Genomic DNA, 24103 nt, shown 5'->3' with positions numbered 1-24103 from the left:
GAGTCCAGGTCACATCCATCCCAAAGCCATTTGCTCTCTGCTATCTCTGTGGGCAATCTTTTCCTTCTCCAATTGTTTTCCTCCTCCAGCTCTGTCCTGTCCACAGCCAGGAATGAGGTATCGCCCTGGGTTTTGTGCCAAGCACACCAGACCAGGCTCCCACATCCTACTTGCCATCTGTCCTGTCCCTCGCCTCTCCCTGTGCTGCTCCCCATGGAAGCTGTGAGTAGGAAAAGATGGGAAAAGCCACGTTTGGGACACAGCAGCATTGCTAGGATGACTCTGTGTCAGCCCTCCAGTTGTGTGAGGCCAAGGAGAAGCAGCAGAGGTGTCACAATGAGCACTTTGTCCCCTGCCAGCGAGGGAGCCAGCCCTGCCTGCTGGAGCCAGCCCGGTGGGAAGGCATCCAAAGGAATCTGGAATGAGGAGAACCACGACAACTGGAGCGAGAGTGACAACAGGCACTGGAGCAAAGTGCCTGCCACGCTGCTGCTGCTGCTGTGCCTGTGTGGAATGGTGGGAATGGGGCTGTGCTCCTGCTCCTTGGCCAACAGCAGTGCCCGCCCTCTGATTTACTTCCTGGCTGGGAGCTGTGCAAAAGAATTCACCCCCTCTGTTAGTGTTGCCTTCCAGAGGCCTTTTGAGGATGTGCCAGAGCCAAGGAATGGGGACAAGACTGTGGAATCATCATGAAGTGGAGTCATCATGAAATAGAGGCATCATAATATAGAACCATAAAATATCCAGAGTTAGAAAGAACCCACAAGGATCATGGAGCTGAGCCCCTGTCTGCACAGGACATCCCAACAATCCCATCCTGTGCCTGAGAGCATTGTGGAAATGCTCCTTGAGCTCTGTCAAGCTGGTGCTGTGTACAGCAGGGGAACTCCTGCCTGGAATGGATGTGGAATGACGTGAGGAATCATCATGGAATGGTTTGGGTTGGAAGGAACCTTAGAGATCATTTCATTCCAACCCTTCTGCTGTAGGAAGTGGCACCCAGGAAACCTGATGCTTTGAAATCACTGCATTGAGTCTTTCCTGTTCCACAGGGCCAAGCTTTCTCTGTCTCAGAATTGAACCTTATTACCCTGTGGAATTGTAAAATTGAGTCACCAAGCTGAGAGCTTTTCTCTCTGGATTTTCTTGTTTTGTTTGCTGAAAAACAGCATGCAAGTGGATAAGAAATCTCGGCACAGCAGTGCAGAATGATTTCTGGGCAGATCCTGTCCATCTCCAGCATCTCCTGACATATGGGAATACCCTGTGGAGGCTTCACACTGAGTTTTGTTGTGCAGGCGAGTATGCAGCTGTTTGGGAAGGCCCCTGGAAGGCTTTCCCCAAAACTCCCGCTGAGTTTGGGGCTGTGGCCTGTCTTGTGAGTTGGAGAAGGATTGCTTTAATGATCCTTCCAACCCAAACCATTCTAGGATTCCATGGCAAACATCAAGCTGAGGTAGGGAGTGGCCTGGGTGGCACTGGAGACAAGGAAGGTGCTGGAAATTAAAAAAAAAAAAATACATTGAAGGATCATGATCCTCCTGCACTTACCTTGAAAGAAAGCCCCTGGTGAGTTGTTCTTCCCTGGACAAGAGGTTGCACCATGGAATGTTTCTACTCTGCAATGGACAGGAAAAAGGAAGACAGGGAGAGAAAAACCCTCTCAGGTGTCAAAGTCTCTGTGTTCTGTTAGTTATTAACAGCTCTGTTAATAAATGCTCCTTTGGTGTTTAACCTCATGTGTGTCTCCAAAGCCTGACTCACCATCCACGGCTTTCCCTTTCACTTCCCTTTCCAGAAGCATTGGCACATTGGTTTCCCCTGGATTTAAGGCAGTGGGAAAAGGAGGGACAACTTCCCCTTGAAAAAGAGCTGTGGCTGCTGCCCAGGTCTCTCCCAGGAGGAATGAGGAGATCCTGGCACTGCCAGCATCATCCCAACCATTGCATGCATGTGCCTTAGGAAGGGCTCTGGAATGAGACAGGTACTGCCCTGCTCACGGACAAGGCAGAGGCTTTGGAACGGGATAAAATAAGGAAAGAAGGAAATGAGCCATTTTGGACTCTGTTCACCAGGAACAGGCTCTGCACTGAAGCCTGGATGTTGTTTATTCAACAGCTTCTGTGGTCAGCTTTACCACATTGGAATCAAAGACATAAATGCAAACTTAATTTAGGGCTGGTTACAGAATGCAAAGATCAGCAGAGGCTGGGCTGTGGCTGAAGCTGCTCTGCAGAGTCATTGTTCAGCTCCTCCTGAGGATGGCCAGGCTCAGGATGGAGGTGGTCAGGGGCTTCCTTGGACATTGATGCTGGGGAAGCAGAGGATGGCCCCATTCTGCAGAAGAGCAGCATAACCCCCTGATTTCTGTGCAATTCAATGGTCCAAGAATCCGGTGATAGGAATTTCCGTGTTTCAAGCTCTTTTTGGTCACAGGCACCAAAGGCTTCAAGGGAGTTCACTATTGACCCTGCACTTTAGTCAGAAGGATTTAATTCTGGAATTAGAAAACGTGACAAGTTCCCCCTGAAAGGATAAGGGAATGTTGCTGTCCCTCCCCAGCTCTGCAGCCCTACCTGGTGTCCCTTCCCACCAGCCGGGAATGCAGGGCTGGCTCTGCTGGACAGAAGGAGAAGAATGCTCCATGTGATCCCAAACCCTCTCCTGCAATCGAGAGGCATCAGCCCTGCAGGGATTTGGGAAATCTCTGCTATCTCATGCTGGGTGTGTTCCCTGGGCTTAGCACACCCCATGCTTAGCAGGCAAGGGCTCCCTGAAAACACCATGAAACTCATCTGCTGAGCCAAAGGAGATGGAGCTCATTCCCTGGGGCTGAGACTATGAGGGTCATTCCATGGGGAATAGAGCTGGGGAACAGCACTGAGCCCAGCTGCACTGCCTGGAGCCATAGGGATCCAGGAGGGAGGAGCAGAGCCATGCTCCAATGTGCTTCCTGCAGAGCATCCCCCAGAAATCACCCAAGGCAATGCTCCTGCTCCCATCTCCTGCAGGAATACATCACCATGGGGAGGGTGATTCCATGGATATTGTTTAATCAGGAGGCTCAAGGAAACCTTCAGCCACTCTCCTCGGGTCCTTTAGAAGAGCAGTGTGAGGGATCAGCAAGCTCAGACCCCTGTGTCCATGGGGGCATCATTTCTGCAGGCAGTTTCTTTTTTCTGGTCTTCAAAGACACTCTGGAGGGAGAGCCAGAGGGACCCCACAGAGCAGGGCCTCCAGCACCTCCCCACCAAGAAGTAGATGAAGGGTTTGAAGCTGCTGTTGATGCAGTTAAGCAGGAAAACCATCTGGGATGGCACAGTGATGTAACCGAGCTTCTGCAGGAAATTCCACATTATGAGAAGGAGAGTGAGGAGCACAATGAGGACAGTAACGATGTCGCGCCTCTTGGGTTGCTGCTGCTGGGAGCCCCACTTGGCCTTAATGAAATCAACTGTGCTGGAAATGACCATGGGTGCAACAAAGAGGAGCAGGATGATGGTGTACATGGAGATGAGAGCTGTCTGGCAGTGGTCCTGGTAGTGTGATGGGCACAGGGATGTCACCATGGGAAAAAAGGTGAAGAGAGTAAAGAAGGCCCAGCGTTGGAAAACGTCCACCACCCTAAACATGTGCAGAGGAAGTTCAGAGTGGCAGCAGAGCTGCCAGAGATTGTCAATGTAGTACACAGTGCCACCGGGCATCAGCCAGTAGAGCCCCCAGTAGCAGGTGATCACCGATAACTGGTAATGAATATTGAGGTACAGCAGGGGCATGATTGTAGAACAGGACATGTCCTCCACCAGGGAGAGCAGGGTGGAGGGCAATGTGAGGAGAAGGAAGAGGAAGTCAATGAAAGCCATGTCAAAGAAGTCAGAGTTACAAATTTTAAGTTGGAGGAGGTAGAGCACAGCCCTGTTCCCGGCCAGCCCACAGAGGCAGATGAGCAGTGTCACACTGTGAATGGCCACACTGGGGACATCTGCCTCACACAGATCATCTCCATCAGTGGGTGAGATGGCAGGCAGGGACATGGTGGTCACCTCCATGGATGGACGCTGCGCAAGCGGTGGGATGTGGCCCTGGCTGTGGTCAGAGTGGATGGGGAGTCAGTGCTTGGAGAATCCAGGGATGGACCATGAGGCTCCTCAGCAGCTCCCTGCAGTGGGAAGTAGTGAGATGTGCAGGTGAGGAGCCCCCTGGAAATTGTGAGGTGGGAGAGGGAGGCAGGTAGGTTGGGCTGTTCAGCAGGGGATGTGGAAGGAAAGCTCAGGGCAGAGGAGTGGGGACCTGGGGAGGGCACTGGAGTCACTGGGAGAGAGTGGCAGGAACAGAGCAGCTGCTGGAGGAGAGGGAGGTGGGGCAGGGAGGAAGGAAAACATTCCACTGACCTGTTCCCTGTGGGGCAGCAGCAGGCAAAGGGATCTGTGCAGATCAGCAGTGCTTCCTGGAACCTCTTTCTCTTTTGTTATCCATGTTCTAAAGCAGATCCTCCCAGGTCAGTGACATGAAGGAGAAAGTATCCAGATCACCAGGAGCTCCTCACTCCCATCCCTCTGGCTCCTCTCTGTGCCCTGTCCTGATCTTGCTCCCCAACGCTGGGTGGACACATGAGGTAGTGGGTGAGTGAAAAGCTGTAACTTTGCCTGCTTCAGAAATTCAGTTCCTCTGAGTTATTTCTCTTGGGTGTGAATTTTTTTTCTTCAGAGGAAGTGGCTTTTGTCAGGTGCTCTAAATGAAGATTTTTGTGGTTGGCTCCTCTTTCCCTCCTGATGAGAAACCCTCCTTCCCTGCAGAATGTCCCATTCTCCAACTGCCTTCCCTCTCTTGACAGGTTTCTACCATTCCTCGTTTCTCTTCCCTGAGTGATCACTGTCCCTGCAGCAGTAGAGGAATGCTGGTGGTGCTGGTGGCACTGGACTGCTGCCAGTGCTAGATGTGTAGATGAGGCAGCTGGGTGCTTCTGAGAAACAGCTCCTGTTCCAGGAAGTGCTTTGAGATCATTGCCTAAACATGCTCTGGGCTGAGGAAGCAGCTGAGCTGCTGAGGAAGGTGAGCTGCTTCCTCCTCATATCCCCATCCCATCCCCATCCCCATCCCCATCCCCATCCCCACTCTCCATCCTCACCCCATCCTATCACATCCCTCAGGTTTCCCAGATGGAGCTGCTCCCACAGTCCAAGCACAGCCTGTCAGGCTGTGCTCTCCTCCAGTGGGGAGAATGTGGGTTGCCGGCATCCAGAGCCCCTCCAACCAGCTCCAACCCTCTTCTGAATCCTGTGAAACCTCCTGCAACACCGCAGACTGTTCCTGGGGCCCCCTCTCCCACCCCAACAGCCCCACTCCTTCCCTCTTCCACCAGGGAGCCCAGCAGTGTCCCTGCTCCTCCTGGCCATAGTGTTCTAGGACCCAGGATAGAGGAGGAAAGCTCAGGTCCCCTGTGCTCCTCAGGATCACACAGGATGATAAATGCGGCAGGAGCCTACTGTAAATGCAGGGGAAAACAATGGGAAGAAATGACAATGTCAGACTCAATTCAGAAGGCTGAATGATTTCTTTATTATAACTATGCTAAAATACATTAATATACTATATAAAGGAAGATACTAAAACTACAGACTACTTTCTCTAACTATATATCTAACTCTAATACAACTCATGACCCTCTCTTGACAGTCCAGACATAGGTGAATTGGACTGGCCATCAGGCTCAAACAGTCTTCACCAGAATCCAATCAAACACTCACTCCAGGTAAACAACTGTGGCAATTGAGATCAGCAGCATCCAGAGCCTTCCTGAACTCCTCCAGACCCTTCCAGAACCCTCCGACCCTTCTGGAACCCTCTGACCACCTCCAGTCCCACCCCAGGGCCACCTTTTCCCCTAGGACAGCCCCTCTCCTGCCCTGCTCCACCTGGGGCCATGAGCAGTGTCTCTGCTTCTCCCAGCCATTCCTGCTTTTCTACGTTGAACTGAACAATTTAGCAAAGAAATAACAGGAACAGCGTTTAGCTGCAATGGTATCTCAGGCCTTAACCTTGCTGCCAGGCCTGACCCACGGAGGTGTCTCAGGCACTGAGCAGCTGAGAGAGCAGCATTTCCCCACATTTGCCAGAGCAGATGCTCCCGTGTGTGCACACAGACAGGAAGAGTCAGTGCAGGGTGCCTGTGAGAAATTCCCTGGGGAGGCAGGGAAATGCTCCCTGCGGATCCCTTGGCATCTCCTCACTGTGCCAAGGCTTGGGCCTCCAGCCCTGGGGGATCGGCCCAAGAGCCGCCAGCGCTCGGGGATCACCCGAGGGCAGCAGACGGAGAGATCCCAGCTCGGAGAGGCCCCAGGGCCAGGGAGCTTCTGCTCAGCGCTGCTGGAACCAGGAGAGCTCCAAGGGGCTCCTTTTGGCCCTGCTCACAGGGCCCAAGGGATGGGCTTCAGCCACAGCAATGTTTCACCCCGGCCACCCTGGGGGCCAGCAACTCGCTGTGGAAGCGTGAGAGCAGGGATGCTGTGGCATCCAGGGAAGTGAAAGAATTGCCAAGGCTGTTGATAAAAGCCCAGGAGGTGGTTGGACAGCAGCAGTTCCTGGGAGCAGAGGGTGTTTGTGATCAGCGCCAGAGGAGCTGAGCCCAGGGGCTGCTCCTCAAGGCTGAGGCCTCCCAAGCACGGATCAGAGCCCAGTGTGGGCTGGAAAGGGGGTGGGGGATGCACCAGCACAGGGAGGGTGATCCTGTGGGGATTTATTGATCAGGTCATTCAAGGAATCCCTCAGCCACTGTACTGGTGTCTCTCAGCAGTGCAGTGGGAAGAATCAAAGGCTGAGACATCCATGTCCATCATTTCCACAGGATCATTTCCACAGGTACTGTTTTCTTCTGGCTCCTCAAACACCCTTTGGAGTGCCTTCCCTAGGGACTGCATAGAGGAGTGCCTCCTGCAGTTCTCCATGGAGCAGTGTCTCCAGCAGCTCCCCATGGAGCAGTCTCTCTTCCAGCTCCCCACCAAGAAGTAGATGAAGGGTTTGACGCTGCTGGTGATGCAGGTGAGCAGGAAAACCGCCTGGGAGGGCACAGCTGTGTAACCGAGCTGCTGCAGGAAAGACCAGAGACTGAGGGGCAGACTGAAGAGTGCAACGAGGAAGATAACGATGTCGAGCTTCTTGTGTTGCTGCTGCTGCTTGAAATTAATGAAGAGGATTGTGCTGGAAATGACCACGGGTACAGCAACTAGGAAGAGGTTGAGGGCATACATTGAGGTGAGAGCCACCTGGCATTGCTCCTGCTCATGTGATTGGCACAGGGAAGTCACCGTGGGATTGACAGCAGTGACAACAAAGAACAGGGCCCAGAAAAGGGCACTCATCACCACCCACAACAGGTGCTCAGAAAGTTGCCCAGTGCAGAAAAACAGGCAGAGGATGGACCTGCACCTCTCAATGCTGATGAACATCAGCTGGTAGAGCCCCATGGTGTAGGTGAACAGTGACAGCTGGGAAAGCAAGCTCAGATACATTGGGGGCATTATAGCAGAGCAGGAAAACTCCACCGGCAGGAAGAGCAGGGCAGAGGGAACCATGAAGATGAGGAATAGGAAGTTGATGCTGGCCTGGTTGAATGCCACAAATTCAGTGATGGCATTAATTTGGAGGAGCCGGAGGAAAGCCCCGTTCCCAGCTAGCCCACAGACACCAAAGAGAAGCGTCGCAAAGTGTAAGGCCACGCTGGAGACATTGATCTCACACTGACCAGGTCCGTTGGTTGGTGAGGTGAAAACAGGGTACACGGTGCTCACCTCCATGGATGGACGCTGGGCAGGCGGTGGGATGTGGCCCTGGTTGTGGTCAGAGTGGATGGGGAGTCCGTGCTTGGAGAATCCAGGGATGGACCATGAGGCTCCTCAGCAGATCCCTGCAGTGGGAAGGATTCAGTGGAGAGAAGTGAGATGTGCCGGGGAGGAGGGTGGTGGAAATGGTGGGAGAGGGAGGTGGGAGGGTTGGGCCATACGGCAGAGGATTGATAAATACGAGAGAATGAACATTTTCAACTCCCCTGAAGTTCCTTGAAGACTAACTGGGCAGAAAGATTAAAAGATGTAAAGGTGTGGACACAGGATGATAAATGTGGCTGGACCCACTGGGGAAAGTGATAAGGAGGCACACATTATTTCTGGGGCAAGTTCTGTAACAAGAAGTAAGAGCACATGGCCAAAGGAAACGTTCAAGGCAAGGTCACCTTTAATATCACAGCAATCAGTGAATGCGTCAACCAGAAGCCCCCCTCAATGAACCTCCAGGACCATGAAATGATGCTCAGTGGGAAGTGGATGTATGGAAATGAGTTCTAGGAAAAGGGTGATTATGTACTATATAAGAAAAACTTCTTAATGCCTGTGTATTGTTATAATGGATAAAATGCATGTTGTAAAGTAGAGATCCTTCTGTGTGTCCTGCTGCCTTGTACTTCCCTCGGTAACACCATTAGTTGGTGTTAGGAGCTTGATTCTGGCTGATTTTGGTATCACTCCTCATCCCCATCTCTGCCCCACTCCTCATCCCGCCCCATCCCGTCCCATCCCCTCCCATCCCATCCCGCTGGTTTCCCAGTCAAGGCCACTCCCTGGCTGCAAGTGTGGCCTGTTGGGTTCTGCTGCCGTCCAGTGGGAGATTTGGGATTGGTGGCACCCAGACCCCTCCTGCCCCCTCCAGCCCCTGCCTGCCTGATGCCTTGGCGTGGCTTCCTAGAACAGAGGGCAGACAAGGTGAAGAGAGTGAAAGCAGGTATTTATCAAAGGCCTTCCAAAGGTACCCCTTGGGCAGTCAAAGCCTCTGAGAGGGCCATACCCCAAATGGACAATGGTCACGAGATTTTCAGACAGATATAAGTTTGGTCCATTTACAAATCAGGGGTTAATCCTGCAATTACAGCTTCAGGTAATGAAGTAATTTACCCCCAGTTTGCTCCCCACCCAATTCACTTTTGTCTATACCTTTTGAGGCCTGAGGCATAGAGTGTCCTTGAATTTCAGGTCTGGAGGGATTGTTTTTCTGACCAAAATGTGAAAACAGTTAACTAACAATTTCCATGGAGTTTAGAGTTATGCACTAATGCAGTACAGGATTTGAAAAATATAAAGGCTAAAATCCTAAGGCATCCAGCCCCCCTCTGGCATCCTCTTGAAATTCCCCCCAGGCTGCCTTTCCCTCCTGACATCCCCACTCCTCTCCTGCCCCACTCAGGACCCCCAGCAGTGTTTCCACTCCTCCTGGCAATTCCATGCTTCTCCAGCCCAATAAACACCAGTGGAGCCATCCCTCTAGTGCCTCTTGTTTCTCTCCAAAGGAGGCTGGGGGGCTGAACAGCAGGGATGAAGCACAGGAGGGGCGTCTGCAAGAGAAACACTGCCCCAAAGCCTTACAGGACAACCTGGGGTGGCATCATTCCTGTGGGCAGAGCTTCTTTCTGGCTCCTCAGAGACCTTCTGGAGGCACTCCCTGAGGGACTCCATGGAGCAGCACCTCCAGCACTTTGTTACTGAGAAGAAGATGAAGGGGTTGATGCTGCTGTGCATGCAGTGAACAGAACAACCAGGGGGACACAGTGGTGCAGCAGAGGTGAGATGGCAGGGGTGGACATGGTTCTCATCCCATGGATGGACGCTGGGCAGGCGGTGGGATGTGGCCCTGGCTGTGGTCAGAGTGGATGGGGAGTCAGTGCTTGGAGAATCCCGGGATGGACCATGAGGCTCCTCAGCAGCTCCCTGCAGAGGGAAGGATTCAGTGGGGAGGAGTGAGATGTGCAGGGGTGGAGAGCTGTGGAAATGGTGGGGTGGGAGGGTTGGGCTGTTTGGCAGGAGGCTGATAAATAACATAGAGAAAAAACATTTTCACTTCTTCTGAAGTTGTTCAAAAGTGGCCAGAATTTAAAAGGATGTGTTATAGACAGATCATGAGATGATTGGCTGCCGCGCTCCTGCCCCAAATCCCTTTTCTCTCAGCCCCGGCTAGCTCTTGTGGGGCGAGGGCGGGCGATTGAGGCACCCTCCGCCGCTCCCAGCTGGGGTTTGGAGAGTGCCTTTGTGGGTTCCGGGCAGCGCTAGCAAGCCTCGCGGTGGTAAATGAAGAGCGGATCCTGCTGGGGGCTAAGTCCGAGTTTATTGTAGCCCAACGGGGCCAAATATCCTAGAACGGTGCCAGCCAACAGGAACAAGCACAAGGTGCTTGCACTGGCTTATAAACTGTAAGGGAGGGGTATCCAACGACCAATGGGGATAGGGATAGGGGGTGGCTCCGGGATGGGGGGATATGGTGGGGTCCAATGGGGGAAGGATATGGGGGGAGCCCCAGGCCCTCGCCCAATCACCCGGTGCCCTGAGTAGAAGCTTCTGGATGGATGGGAAGGGGCACCGAGTGACAGACAAGGCACCCGGGGGGGGTAAAGGGGTGGACTGCGTCTCTTCCAGGGTGATGGACAGCCACTGGAGAGGCGGGAAGGGAGGACAAGGCGGGAAAACTGGGGACAAACCAAGTTGTACATGGGGGTACAAAGGAATAAACCAATACATAATACAGGAATAATAAAACATACAAATAACGCAACTCCACAATTGGCTCTGGCAGTTAAGGGATGAATACTGTGTGAATATTAAGAGAAGTTTTATTGAGGTATAATTATGTTATTTAGTCTGTTGTTTAGCTGCCCCCTGTTCTCCCCATAGTCCGCTTTCCCCCCTCTGTACTGTTGCCATCAGAGATCTTGAGTCATCTAGGACAGGTAGAAAGAAGGCCTGCACAAAAGCTTGTTGCTGGGGTGGGGGTGTGCAGCATGAGAACAGCTTACCCTCCAAAGAAGCTGCAGGAAAGCAAGCTCCAGCAATAAACAGCAAAGAAGAGCTGACTGACAGATTTTGGCGGGGGGGGCAGGGTTAGCTGATGCAATCCAACCACGGTATCAAAGGTGAAGCATCCATCCTGAACATGAGCCAGCCACATGTTAGGCAGCCAGGAGGGAAGTTTCCAACCTGTTTCTCCTTAGTCAGTCCTTTTGCTGTGTTTTTTTGTTAAGGTTTAATAAACCTTTAAAAATTTTAAACAGTGGGTGGTTGTTTCTCACAGAATGTAATAGCTGGCACACAGGATGACAAACATGGCAGGAACCAGTGCAGAAACAGAGAAGGAGGCCTTTAGGGGTTTTGGGGCAAGTTCTGGAACAAGAAGCAACATTGCATGGCCAGAGGAAAAGTTCAAGGCAAAGTCACCTTTAATATGGCAGCATTCATTGAATATGACCACCAGAGGACCCCTCTTAATAAACCTCCAGGATCATAAAAGGATTTCTAGGATGAGGTGGATGCATGGAAATGAGTTCTAGGAAAATTGTGATTATGCATTAGATAAGCAACACTTTTTAAAGACTACAATGTATTAATACCCTGTTGTAAAGTCTCACCATATACAGAATACAAGAAGAGATCCTTCTGTGTCTTGTGCAGGTAAAGAATTTCTGCTTCCAAATGCTTTGCAATGTGTTATAAAGTTTGTTCAGGCCCAGTTCAGAATTAGGATACAGCTGGGATGCACAGGAGAAGAGAGAGGAGCTGGGGAGGGCACTTGGGTCACTGGGAGAGGGTGGCAGGAACAGAGCAGCTGCTGGAGGAGAGGAAGTTTGGGATAAAGAGGAAGGAAAACATTCCACTGACCTGTTCCCTGTGGGTCAGCAGCAGGCAAAGGGGTCTGTGCAGATCAGCGGCGCTTCCTGGAACCTCTGGCTCCTTTGGGATCCATGTCCTAAAGCGGCTCCTGCCAGGTCAGTGACATGAAGGAGAAAGTGCCCAGATCACCAGGAGCTCCTCACTGCTGTCCTGCTGGCTCCTCTCTGTTCCCTGTCCCTCAGTTGTTTCGCAAGGCTTGGCGGGAGAATCGGAAATTTAATCTTTGGCTACGTCAGAATTTCACTTCCTCGAAGTTGTTTGTCTTGACTTTTTTTCTGCCAGAGAGGAAATATCTCAACATGCAGATTTCTTTGAGTGGCTCCTCATCTCCTCCTGACTAGAAACACTCTTCCCAATGGGACATTCTCCAAATGCTTTCCCTCTCTCAGCAGGTTCTGCCATTCCTCATTTCCCTACCCTGAGGGGTCATTTTCCCTCCAGCAGCAGAGAGCTGCTGCTGGTGCTGGTGGCACTGGGCTGCTGGCAGTTCTGTGAGTGCTCACAGCACTGCTGAAGCATTTGGCTGCTTCTCAGAAACAACTCCCATTCTGGGAAGAGATCTGGGATCACTGCCAAAACCTTCCCTGGTCCCAAGAAATGAAACTGAGCTGAGAATTCAATTTCTGTCATTCCATTGCAGGCTGCCACAGCCCAAGGGAAGGACAGCACTCAGTTGCTTGCAGCCATGTTATCAGCACTCAGAGCCCACCCTCATTACTGCCAATCCCCTTGATGGTGCAATGAAAGCTACTAGGAACCAGGTTTTGGGGTGCTGTGATCCTCTTTCCAGCCCTTCATTAGGGCTCATCCTCCACCTCCTCCTCACACATGGAAGCATTTGTGTTTGTTTTTACCTGACCCCACCCCTCTGGGCAACCTGTGCCAGGTCCTCACCACCCTCTCAGGGAAGGATTCCTTCCCAATATCCAATCTGAACCCACCCTCTGTCTGTGGGAAGCCATTCCCCATTGTCCTGTCACTCCATGCTCTTGTCCAAGGTCCCTCTCCACCTCTCCTGGAGCCCCATCATCTCCTGGATCATGAAGGGGCTGGGCTGTGGGAGATGTGAGATTCCATAGCTGGGGACAAAACATGGTGTCAGCAGGGAAGAGAGGTGACAGTTCTGGTCCCGGGGCCGGCAGTTTCCAGCAGAAGCATTCCAAATCCCTGAGGCACATGTCAGCCTGTGTTGGCATCATCTCACCTCAGCTTTCTAGGAGTTCCTTGAATTCCCTGTAGGCTGCAGTCTGACTGCCAAGGGAGTGTGGAAGATGACTCAGGGGAACCCTGCAACTTTCTAAGGATTAAAGCCAGGAGAGCAGCATTGATTTGCTTCTTCTCAGCAGAAATTACATTGCTGAAATCCTAAGTCATCCCTCTGCTCTGTTCCTGTGCTCCATCTCAGGCACAGAATTCATTATTGCATGAATCCTCTTGGAAAATGCATGGTGAAGGTCCAGGGTCACTGAAATTGCAGTATACATGTGGGAAAAATAGATTTGAAGCAGAAATCATATGTTTTGTCCTGCAGAGTCCTAAAAATCTCCCTGTGGAATTATAGGGGGCAATTTGAACTCATTCAATGACGTGATTTCATAGTTAGTGTTTCTAAGAGGAACCTGACACAAACTGCTTTTCCCAGAAGGAATGAGGAGCTCTTGGAACTGTCAACAGACAGCTCATTTCAACCATAGCAGGCACCAGCCTTAGGAAGAGCTCTGGAGTGAGACAGATACCTGACCTCCTCACAGACAAGCCAGAGGCTTTAGAATGGGGAAAAACAAGTAAGTGAGCCATTTTTGGACACTGTTTACCAGTGACAAGCTGTGCAGCAAAGCCCAGATGTTGTTTATTCAATAAAATCTGGGGCCGGAGTTACCACATTGAAAAATAACACAAGGCAGAAATCGGAATCTGATTTAGGGGGAGTAACAAAATGAAAATGATAAGTATAGCAGAGTTTATTCCTTGGGGCTAAGGCAATGAGGGTCATTCCATGGGGAATACAGGAACAGCACTGAGTACAGAGCCATGTTTTCCCATCTTTCTGGCTCTTTCTGAGGTGCCACATCTCCAGAATTGCCTCATGTGCAGAAGTGCCTCAGAGAGCTGTCACCTCCACCACAGTGTCCCCAGGGCCGTGGCTCCCCTCGTCACTCTGAGCTTTCTCCTCAAACACCCTCCGCAGAGCGACTCTAACGGAGCGCTGGAAGCGGCGCCGCCGGCAGCTCCCCACCAGCACGTAAATCACCGGGTTGACGGAGCAGTTCAGAACTGCCAGCAAAATGGAGGTGTGTTCTGGGAATAAAGCGCCAGAATCAGGGAGATGGAGGAAAACCTCCACGCAGAAAGGGATGCCGAAGGCGAAGAACAGCAGGACATTGAGCAGTATGGCCACAAAGAGCTTCCCTGGCTGCTGCCTCCGGGAGCCACAGCGCAGCTTGAGGAACAGGAGCAGGTTGGAAACCAACATCATGAGGGACAAAATCACGGAAATGGCAAGGGCTACACCTGCAATGATTTTCACAGAGTCTTTGGTGTAGGTGAGGTAGAGGGAGGAAGCAAAAACCCCTGCGAGGGCCCAGAGGGCCCCGCTGACGACGCCCGAGAGGTGCCGAGGGCGGTGGCAGCGGTACCAGATGGGGCAGAGGACGGAGACGCAGCGCTCCACACTGAGGGCTGCCAGCAGCCCCAGGCTGCTCAGGTCAAACAGGTGGCACAAGAACCCCAGGACAAACACAAAATATCTATACTGATGAATAAAAGGAAACAAAGATATGCAAAACGTTGTTAAGGTCAGAAAAGCCAACATAATCAGGAGAAACAGAAGGAGCAGGGAGAAGTCAGCAACAGCCAGATTCAGGATGTAGACAGTGAAAGGACTCTGCTTTGTGTGGAAGCCCAGGAACCACACGACCACCCCATTCCCCGTCAGCCCACAGAGGGAAATCCCCAGGCACACCCCTGCAAAGGCAATCAAGGTGTAGGGAATGCTCGAGCATTGAGATATGATATATTCCTCCAAGTCCATAGATCCGTAAAGTGTATAGTTTGTTGTGCTGTTCTCCTCCATGGTGAATGATCTTGCTCCCAGCAGCTGCCTTCTCCCTTTCCCTCCACCTCCTAGGGAGAGAGGGGAAACCTGAGGGAAATAAGGGACGTCAGCATTCCCAGCACTTCCCATCTGTCTGCACAGTCCCACGCCAACCCCGGGAAGAACCCTCACCCCTGTAGTGACCAGGACAGGCTCCCAGCCCTCCAGCCCTGACCCTAGACAGGAATCTCCCACCAGTCCATCCCTGGACTCCTACCTCCAGTAGGAACAGCGCTGTCACAGCAGCACCAGGAGAAAGGATTTGGGGATGGCTGCTGGAACCACTGGCTCTGCTTCAGCTTCAGCTTCAGCCCTGGTGCCTGGGTGCAGCCCTTGGCCCAGAGATCGCATCCCATGGTCAGAGCCTCCCCTCACAATCTCCCCACATCAGTGACAGCTTCCCCTCACATGTCCCAGGGACAGAGACCTTATCAGGACGAGGTGCCCACATCACCCCCTTCCTCTGCCACTCTCCAATATCATCCCACCATGCAAGGGGCTTTTGGCTTTCACTGCGTGTGCCCGGTGCTCCACTCATCAATGCAGAAGGGGATATAAATCATTCCCAGGGATGGAGGATGGCAGAGGGGTGAGAGACATGAGGCAGAGACCTTCAGGAGTGAGAAGTCACTCATGTGCAGACATACAACAGCACAAATTGCTCAGTGCCTCTAGTGACATGGAACTCGTCCTCAAAGACTTCTTCCAACTTCCTTCTGGGAGAAACTTCAGGAGTTGCACCTTTTTCCATCTCCCTCTTGTGGATGGATGCTGAGCCTAAGTTTCTCCTTGTTTCAAGTCTTTCTCTAGCTCCAAATCCTGCAGCTCCAGGCTGGACACCCTGGAGAGCACATGGACCATCAGTCCTGGGGACGACAAGCACAGTATACAACCCCAAGGAGATGGAGAACACATGAAAAAGGGGCAGAAAATAAGAAATAAAATGCCAGTCCCCTTGCTGTGGAAGGCTGAGGTTGTGGCAGGAGCCACTTGGAGATAAGAGCGCTTTGGCAGCACCATGTACCCCACAAACCTAATCTCTGAGGAGACACATGCCCAGCAGGGGTGATTAGGCTGATGATTGGGATTAGACAGGATGGGATTAGAGGCTGAGGGCAAAGCCTTCGTGCAGTCCCATGTCTGGGCACTGGTGATTTCCCACAGCAACTGGACACAAGGACAGTGCTCATCCCCATGGCTGCTGCTCAGGGGCTCTGTTGGTATCTAATGAAGTCTGGAATTTCTGAGTGGTTTAGAAAATGCTGTAATAGCTGAACAGATCATAGTGGAGTACCCCTTCCACGGACAGGATCTGCCCTGACCAGAGGAGGATTTTGACACAGGATTCCCAGCATCCAAAGGGACATAATATTATCTGCACTGTCATTTCCTTTTTATTGTTTTAGATCCAGTAAATGATGTTTAAAATTCAAAAGTCCACGTGCCTGCATTAATAGGATCATAACAGATCAGCAGCTCCTCATGAAGAACTGGAGGGAGGAGAGGAAGGGGGTGATGTGGGCACCTCGTCCTGATAAGGTCTCTGTCCCTGGGACATGTGAGGGGAAGCTGTCACTGATGTGGGGAGATTGTGAGGGGAGGCTCTGACCATGGGATGCGATCTCTGGGCCAAGGGCTGCACCCAGGCACCAGGGCTGAAGCTGAAGCTGAAGCAGAGCCAGTGGTTCCAGCAGCCATCCCCAAATCCTTTCTCCTGGTGCTGCTGTGACAGCGCTGTTCCTACTGGAGGTAGGAGTCCAGGGGTGGACTGGTGGGAGATTCCTGTCTAGGGTCAGGGCTGGAGGGCTGGGAGCCTGTCCTGGTCACTACAGGGGTGAGGGTTCTTCCCGGGGTTGGCGTGGGACTGTGCAGACAGATGGGAAGTGCTGGGAATGCTGACGTCCCTTATTTCCCTCAGGTTTCCCCTCTCTCCCTAGGAGGTGGAGGGAAAGGGAGAAGGCAGCTGCTGGGAGCAAGATCATTCACCATGGAGGAGAACAGCACAACAAACCTCACCCTGAACAATACACTTTATGGATCTACGGACTGGGAGGAATATATCATATCTCAATGCTCGAGCATTCCCTACACCTTGATTGCCTTTGCAGGGGTGTGCCTGGGGATTTCCCTCTGTGGGCTGGCGGGGAATGGGGTGGTCGTGTGGTTCCTGGGCTTCCACACAAAGCAGAGTCCTTTCACTGTCTACATCCTGAATCTGGCTGTTGCTGACTTCTCCCTGCTCCTTCTGTTTCTCCTGATTATGTTGGCTTTTCTGACCTTAACAACATTTTGCACGTCTTTGTTTCATCTTGCTCCTCTCTACATAGATTTAGTGTTTGTGGTGGAACTCCTATGCCACCTGTTTGACCTGAGCAGCCTGGGGCTGCTGGCAGCCCTCAGCGTGGAGCGCTGCGTCTCCGTCCTCTGCCCCATCTGGTACCGCTGCCACCGCCCCCGGCACCTCTCGGGCGTCGTCAGCGGGGCCCTCTGGGCCCTCATGGGGATTTTAGTGTCTTCTGCCTACCTCACTTTTACTGAAAAATTTGAGACCATCCTTGCAGGTGTTGTGTTTGTGATTTCCCTGATTTTGTCCTTCGTGATGTTGCTTTCCAACCTGCTCCTGTTCCTCAAGCTGCGCTGTGGCTCCCGGAGGCAGCAGCCAGGGAAGCTCTTTGTGGCCATCCTGCTCAACATCCTGCTGTTCTTCTTCGCCTTCGGCATCCCTTTCTGCGTGGAGGTTTTCCTCCATCTCCCTGATTCTGGTGATTTATTCCCAGAAGACCTCTCCTTGTTGCTGGCCTTGCTGGACTGCACCCTCAACCCGGTGATTTATGTGCTGGTGGGGAGCTGCCGGCGGCGCCGCTTCCAGTGTTCCATCAAAGTCGCTCTGCGGAGGGTGTTTGAGGAGAAAGCTCAGAGTGACGAGGGGAGCCACGGCCCTGGGGACACTGTGGTGGAGGTGACAGCTCTCTGAGGCACTTCTGCACATGAGGAACTTCTGGAGATGTGGCACCTCAGAGAAAGCCTGAAGTATGGAGACAAGGGCACTCCATGCAGCATAACCAGGCTCAGTCCTGTTCCTCACCTGTATTGATTCCCCATGGAACTACCCTGACTCCCCCATCCATTGGGAATAAACTCTGTTGGTGAAACAAATTCTGCAAAAATCGGCATAGCAAGGGTGTTGGCTTGGTGATGGTGGGATTTGGAGTTTGAGTGCTAAGAGATGGGTGAAAATTACAATTTGGGGAAAAGGGTGAGGAAAAAAGAGAAAGAAAGTGAGAGAAAACGGAAAGGGAGAAAGGGGGTGAGAGAGAAAGAGAGAAATGAAAAAAAATACAACAAGGAGAAAAGGAAATTAAGGAAGAGAATGAATGGGAGAGAAATGGAAAAAATAAGAAAGTACAGGGGAAATTAAAAAATAAAGATTCAGAATGACAAAGGGTTTGCTTGGGCAGGACAGATGAAGAAGGATATCCCTGGTGTGCTGAATCCCCATAAATAGTTGGGTCAGTTACATAGGGGCTGGTACCGCTCCCTCTGGAATCATTGGAGGAAAAGTTATTCACCTAAGGACAGCAGTGTTACACCGAAAACCACCTGGAATTAGGTGTTATAAAATAAACTTGGCTTTTCTGTCGTTTTTCAGTAGACACTGACTGAAAGGTTCTTCCTCTGCCTTAAATTTAAAAAGAAGTATTTATCTGAGTTTACATTCTGCATGTTTTTATCATCTGATAAATCTGATAACAACAAAAACAACTTTAAATACAATTTTTATCCCCGTGGGGAAAAAGAAACCAAACAAAAAAGAGAATTCCAGTCTTTTTAACAATAGAAAAATGTTTCATTTCTCAAAATGATAAAGCCATTTGAGACATCAAAACCAGAACATTTTGAACATGAATTGTGAGGTTTTTCAAAGAAAATTACCCACATTGACTTTTTCTAATAACTTTGGTTAAAAGAATAAATGTAAGGTAGTCTGATAGCACAAATAATCCCATTTTGCCCCTCAAAGGATTTGTTTTAGAGAATAATTTTTTGAAAATCATGGTATTTATTTACCTTATTCTGTTTCCTGTATTTTTCCCACTATCTTTTGATTTATTTCTATTGGTAAAGGAGATTTAAAAGCTATGGATTCTGATCTGTCCTTTTAAGGGAAGAAATTACAACCTAATGCATGATGTAGATAAATGCAGAGACTCTGCCAAGGGCAGGAGGAAATTAAAATAACATGCAACAATATAATAATATAAAATAGTAATTTCCAGTCATGTATTTCTTTGACATACAAGATAAGCAAGGATAAAATTCAGTTAATAAATTTTTAAAGCAAGTTGGAAGGCGTTTTCTGCTCTGTGGTGTGGAAACATCCCTTGTTCAGAGAAGAAAAGGACTTGGTGGATGTGAAACTTTTCAGTCCTTGAAATGCTCACATTAGAAGCCCAGAATAGCTCTGTGAGCCACAAAAGGCTGCGTGTGTGCTCAGACATGGGAATTCTAAGTTAGATAGATGGATTCACTTTCCAAGAATTTTATGTCTGCTTCCAACAGGATTGTTGATACCATTTTCAGAGATCTGAAATTATTTCATTTTCAGAGATCTGAGTGAAAAGCAACACAGAATTTATGGGTTTATGAATGACAAGGATTTATCCTGAGTAGGATTGCTTTGATGAAATTCAGACACCAAGCCACTTCAGCCTTATCAAATTAATATTATTTAGAAGTCACTGGAAAGAAAGAAGAACTTTTAATGTGTCCTAAATATAGGTCAGGTAACTTCTGTGATCCAGGTGCTTATGTGCCACAGATGGGGACTTAAAATAATGACCTAAAATATCTACAAAGAGGGTACTGAGGGTCAGGTGAGATGAACCTTTCCCAGAACTTCAGTTATTCAGTTCTGCCAAGACATTCCAGGCAGGATTTTAGGAGGACATGGTTATCGTGTCCCGCGTTTCCCGCTCATCTCTCTCATCCGCTGAGTCTTGGAAGGCCCTCTGGAATGCCAGCCTAAGGGTGAGCCTGAATTTCCGATCCTTGTAGCTTCCCACCAGGAAGTAAATGACGGGGTTGAGGGTGCTGTTGATGCAGGACAGCACAAAGCCAATCTCTGGGGAATACATGAACTTGTGGCCCAAGAAGTCCAGGAGGATGAGGACACTGAGGGGCACAGCGAAAATGAGGAAGAGGAGGATGGTGAGCATGATGATGGTGAAGAGTCGGCCCGTTTGGAAGGACTGGGAGCTGCACTTGACCCTCAGAAAGAGGGTGAGGCTGAAGATCAGCATGAGGGGCGCGCAGACGAGGAAATCCAAGGCTCCAATGGCGATGAGCAGGCGCTGGCAGACCCTGTGAGAGGGGCGAACGGTGCACAGAACATATCCCAGAGTGTTCAGGAGCAGGGACAGGGCCCAGAGCAGGCCGGACACCACGGCAGACAGGTGCTTTGGGCGGTGTGTCCGGCACCAGATGGGAGACAGCACGGACAGGCAGCGCTCGATGCTGATGGCCGTCAGCAGGTACAGGCCCGTGCCGTACATGAAGAGATCCAGGAAGAGGAATATCCCAAACTGCACCCCCACGTTGAACTGCATCAGGTACTGCACGGTCTCCACAGCGATGCACAGCAGGTACCCGAAGTCGGCGGCTGCCAGGTTCAGGATGTAGACGGTGAAGTGGTTCCTGCGGATGCGGAAGCCCAGGTACCACAGGACCAGGCCATTCCCCACCATCCCACAGGCAGCACTCAGCAGGCAGAAGCTCTCCATGAACTTGAGGACAGTGTAGGATGGCTCGGGTTGTCCCACAGCCCCACTCTGGTTGGTCCCAGGAGCATGGATGGCTGTGGTTGGAAGGAGGATTGGTGTGGCTGAGGGTCTCATAATGGGTGACTCAGACCTGGGAGCAGAGAGGGGAGAGGTGATAGCTCCAGGGTGATTTTTCTACAGGGATTCCTTGGTTTGTTCCAAGGCTTTGTAGATAGAACTTGACTTCATGGAATCTCAAAATAAATCGATTTGGAAGGGACCAAGAGACTGCAGTAAAAGGGCAAAGGGTAAAGGCTTCACACTGACAGAGAATTTAGATGGGATATTGGGAATACTTCCCTGGGACAGTGATGAAGCTCTGGCATAGGATGCCCAGAGAAACTGTGGCTACCCCATCCATAGAGGTGTCCAAAGCCAGGCTGGAGCAAACTGGGATAATGGAAGGTGTCCCTACCCGTTGCAGGGGGTTTGAACTGGATGATCTTTAAGGTCCCTTCCAGCCCAAACCACTCTGGAATTATGTGATTCCATGAGAACAACTGGTTGTATTTTACACTGATGAGTGATTTCTGTTTTATTAAAATGCCATTTGATGTCTCCTGGGTCCCATGTACAGTAACAAATAAACATTTTGGTCTGGCAGAGCTCTCAGCTTCTCCCTCAGAAACTGCAAGAACCACATGTAAGAAACCACAGATTATCTTGTCCTCACAGGACATGGGAGTTGTGGTTCTGATAACTTTTCCACATTACTCCATGAGTTAAGTCACTGTTTCCTTCCCTGTGGTACTGAGATCTTATTGAGAATCTTGGAGGTGAGAAAAAAAGGGTTTAACACATTTTATATGGCCTGATGAGAACAAATACAGTGTTTTTTCTGCTGTCTCCCAACCAGCTGTTAATTCAGACATGGAAGGCAGAGAAGTTAAAAAGAGGATAGGAACAAAAATCGGGGTTTTCTGGGAAGATATGAATCACTGAACCATGTAGCCAGCATGAATCCTCTGTTCTCTCTTTGTGGTGCAGCAGCACACATGGAGACAGACTTCCAAAAGTACCCAGAACGTGACAGACTGAATCACTGCTGTTCCATCCCAAGACCCCAGGCACGTCACCCCATGGACAGAGGGAAAAGAAGTGTGTGGTGCAGGGAATTTCAAGGACAGGTTGGATGGGGCTTGGAGCAGCCTGGGCTAGTGGAAGGTGTCCCTGCCCATGGCAGGGGGTGGGACTGGATGGGCTTTAAGGTTCCTTTCAGCCCAAATTATTTGAGGATGCTATGATTTCCTTTAGGGTTGATTGAAACCAGGGAACTTCTGACACTGCAGAGCTGGATGATCCCATCTTCAGTTCTTATGGCACCTTGAGCACTTCCAGCATGAACACTGTGGAGAGCAGCCCTGTGGCTGCTTCTCCCTCTCAACCTGCTCCAGGGGTGGCCACAAATGATCAAATTTTTTCAGAAATTAGCAGAAGTATCCTCAAGTTCTGTGCAGCTTTTCTGCTGTGAGAACAGAGGAAGGCCTGGTGGTTCAGTGGTTTCCTGGCTTCTGTGTGACCAAATTTCCACTCGATCTGAAGAGACTGTGAACATTTAATGTCACCTAAGCTCTGTCTCAGCTCACTGCAGCCTCCACTGGTGCATCTCTCTCCACTGGGGATTGATGACAGGTGATAATTCTCAATGTTAATTGGCTTTGTGCCATTGATCATGTCATAGAATCAGGGAATGGTTTGGGTTGGGAGGGATCTTAAAGTTCATTTTGTTCCAACCTCCTGCCACAGCAAGGGACACCTTCCACTATCCCAGGTTTCTCCAAATCCCTGCCAACCTGGCCTTGGACACTTGCAGGAATAAGGCTTCTCTGGGCAATCTGTGCCTCACTACCCTCACAGGGAAGAATTTCCTCCCAAGATCTAATTCAAATCCACTGTCTTCCAGTTTAAAACAACTCCCCCTTGTCTTGTCACTCCAGGCTTTCCCCAAAGTCCCTCTCCAGCTTCTTGGAGCACCTTTAAGCACTGGAAAGTGCTGTATGTGCATAAAGACTGCAAAAAGATAGGAACAGAAATGGCTGCAATGGGTAAATGACAAAACATCAATAGTTTTGTCTTCTGCTGTAATAGAAGTGATTAAATCCTTCTCTTATTTCTCCAGACTGTGGAGAAGAACACTGTAAAAGTCACTTACAATTCTCATTTATTTATCATATTCCCTTGGACAGACTAAATTTCTGTTTCCAAGACACATTCAAGATGTGATTCCGCTTCCTTATGTAACTAATAAGTGAAAACTCTCCTCAAACAGCAGCAGCCTGAGTCCAGGTGATCTTTTTCTCCCTTGAGATTAAGCATCTTTCATGTGATTTGTCTGCAAATCTTGCCTTTAGATCCTGAGTCAGAACAACCCTGACCCCACAAAGGTGTCTCAGCCAATGGACAAGAAAGTTCTGTTGTTTTAATGACAGGTCTGAGTAATGACTTTTTATATTACAGAAGTGCATTTAGAGCAGTTCAAGAGCACTTTTACAGGGAAAAGAGTCCCTGGAATGAAGCTTTCCTTATATTGAAAATTATTAATTCCTGACCTACAGCAAACGAAGTAAATTTTTGATCTTTTTTGCCTCCATTGTTTTTGTTTCACCTCCCTTCCCCAAAGCCTGACAGAAACCATCAAAGTACAATGTCAAAGACCCATCTCTGAATTTCTCACCTTTTTTGCGTTTCTGGTAATTTCAGCGCCTGTGCCTAGCAATGTTGTCCCCTGGATGGTGTGACACAGGATGCAGCTCGAGTCCTTGTGTCATCCTGCAGCGCTGGGCTGGGCAGCCACTATTTAAAAAGCCATGGTGTTTTCAGCGTGACCCTCCAGGCAGCCAATCACTTGTGGGGGAAATACCTCCTCTGTGCGGGATCACTCAGATTTGAACCACTTCCCCCTCCCCTCTTTGCAGTGTCATGGAAATATTATTTTTTACTACTTCTCCCTTCTTCAGCCATTCTTGCAAGAACTGTCCATACAAACTTTGCACTGGTGTTGTGTCCTACTTGAGGTCCTGAGTTGGTCTGATTTCACAGCCCCTGAAGATGAGATTTTAGTGCTGCTCAGGTAAAGAAATTTTCAGTCCTCTCCCATAACATCTTTTCTGAAGGTTTCACAACCTTCCTGAGCACTTCTCATTCCCTCCTGTTCCTGCCCAGCTGTGACGCACCCACCACCACAGTGGGTCCTCCTCTGTCAGCACCTTATGGAGTCCCTACTGCTTCATCCAACCTTGCACCCAAACTTCCCACCTCAGCAATTCCAGATGGCCAAACCCTGCTTGTGCTGCCCTCAGCATGGAGCTCTGGGCTCAGGAGCTCTTTCAGTGCACCTTCACACCCCACAGGCTTTCAGCACAGTCCTTCAACACCTCAGGCACTTCCGATTTCACAAAATCCCTCCAGCCCCATGCCTTTCACTTCCAGTTTCACAACTTCCCCCTGAACAGAGCTTCAGGCTCTTCCTCACCTTGTGTCTCTTAAAC

At 50.3% G+C, this 24103-nt stretch overlaps 6 protein-coding genes across 8 annotated transcripts in view; 1 reads left to right on the top strand and 5 right to left on the bottom strand.

Annotated features, from left to right (window-relative positions):
• The window catches only part of LOC116183119 (mas-related G protein-coupled receptor member H-like), a 31946-nt gene extending 30283 nt beyond the window's left edge, over nucleotides 1-1663 (bottom strand). Inside the window, exon 1 of the mRNA XM_085581289.1 lies at nucleotides 1552-1663. The gene's annotated coding sequence lies outside the window, so the exon portion shown is untranslated. The remainder of the gene's footprint in view (nucleotides 1-1551) is intronic.
• LOC144246530 (uncharacterized) overlaps nucleotides 1-11809 on the bottom strand; it is a 37751-nt gene extending 25942 nt beyond the window's left edge. Inside the window, exons 1-2 of one of the 3 annotated variants that reach the window (XR_014955941.1) lie at nucleotides 11691-11809; nucleotides 1552-4159 (exon numbers count right to left, since the gene is read on the bottom strand). Coding sequence is in view for 1 of the 3 variants with exons in the window: in XM_077784444.2 (XP_077640570.2) it covers nucleotides 3129-4049 (921 nt within the window). In the remaining 2 variants the exon portion in view is untranslated. Of the gene's footprint in view, nucleotides 1-281; nucleotides 4160-4391; nucleotides 5384-11690 lie in introns of those variants that run through there. The other 2 variants (XR_014955940.1, XM_077784444.2) reach the window with 2 other exon arrangements.
• On the bottom strand, nucleotides 5536-7793 carry LOC110484932 (mas-related G protein-coupled receptor member D-like). Its single transcript, XM_077784344.2, has one exon. It carries the CDS (start codon nucleotides 7791-7793, stop codon nucleotides 6765-6767), a length of 1029 nt encoding a protein of 342 aa, XP_077640470.2. The 3' UTR covers nucleotides 5536-6764.
• An 834-nt stretch (nucleotides 11810-12643) lies between the features above and the next one.
• Nucleotides 12644-15143, bottom strand: LOC116183718 (mas-related G protein-coupled receptor member X1-like). The gene is made up of 2 exons (XM_085581281.1): nucleotides 15014-15143; nucleotides 12644-14844 (listed from the first exon to the last, which is right to left on the bottom strand). The coding sequence occupies exon 2, from the start codon at nucleotides 14773-14775 to the stop codon at nucleotides 13804-13806; it is 972 nt and encodes a 323-aa protein (XP_085437407.1). The 5' UTR covers nucleotides 14776-14844; nucleotides 15014-15143; the 3' UTR covers nucleotides 12644-13803.
• Nucleotides 15144-16549: 1406 nt separating this feature from the next.
• LOC144246525 (mas-related G protein-coupled receptor member D-like) lies at nucleotides 16550-19138 on the top strand. Its single transcript, XM_085581280.1, has one exon. The coding sequence runs from the start codon at nucleotides 16673-16675 to the stop codon at nucleotides 17768-17770; it is 1098 nt and encodes a 365-aa protein (XP_085437406.1). The 5' UTR covers nucleotides 16550-16672; the 3' UTR covers nucleotides 17771-19138.
• Nucleotides 17601-23751, bottom strand: LOC110485027 (proto-oncogene Mas-like). The gene is made up of 2 exons (XM_085581288.1): nucleotides 23290-23751; nucleotides 17601-20706 (listed from the first exon to the last, which is right to left on the bottom strand). Exon 2 carries the CDS (start codon nucleotides 20688-20690, stop codon nucleotides 19734-19736), a length of 957 nt encoding a protein of 318 aa, XP_085437414.1. The 5' UTR covers nucleotides 20691-20706; nucleotides 23290-23751; the 3' UTR covers nucleotides 17601-19733.
• Nucleotides 23752-24103: the final 352 nt, after the last annotated feature.

This window comes from Lonchura striata, chromosome 5 (assembly GCF_050655825.1).
Source record: "Lonchura striata isolate lonStrDom1 chromosome 5, ASM5065582v1, whole genome shotgun sequence".
NCBI lineage: Eukaryota > Metazoa > Chordata > Aves > Passeriformes > Estrildidae > Lonchura > Lonchura striata.
The sequence above is the reverse complement of the archived record's forward strand: the minus strand, read 5'-3'. Positions and strand labels throughout refer to the sequence as shown.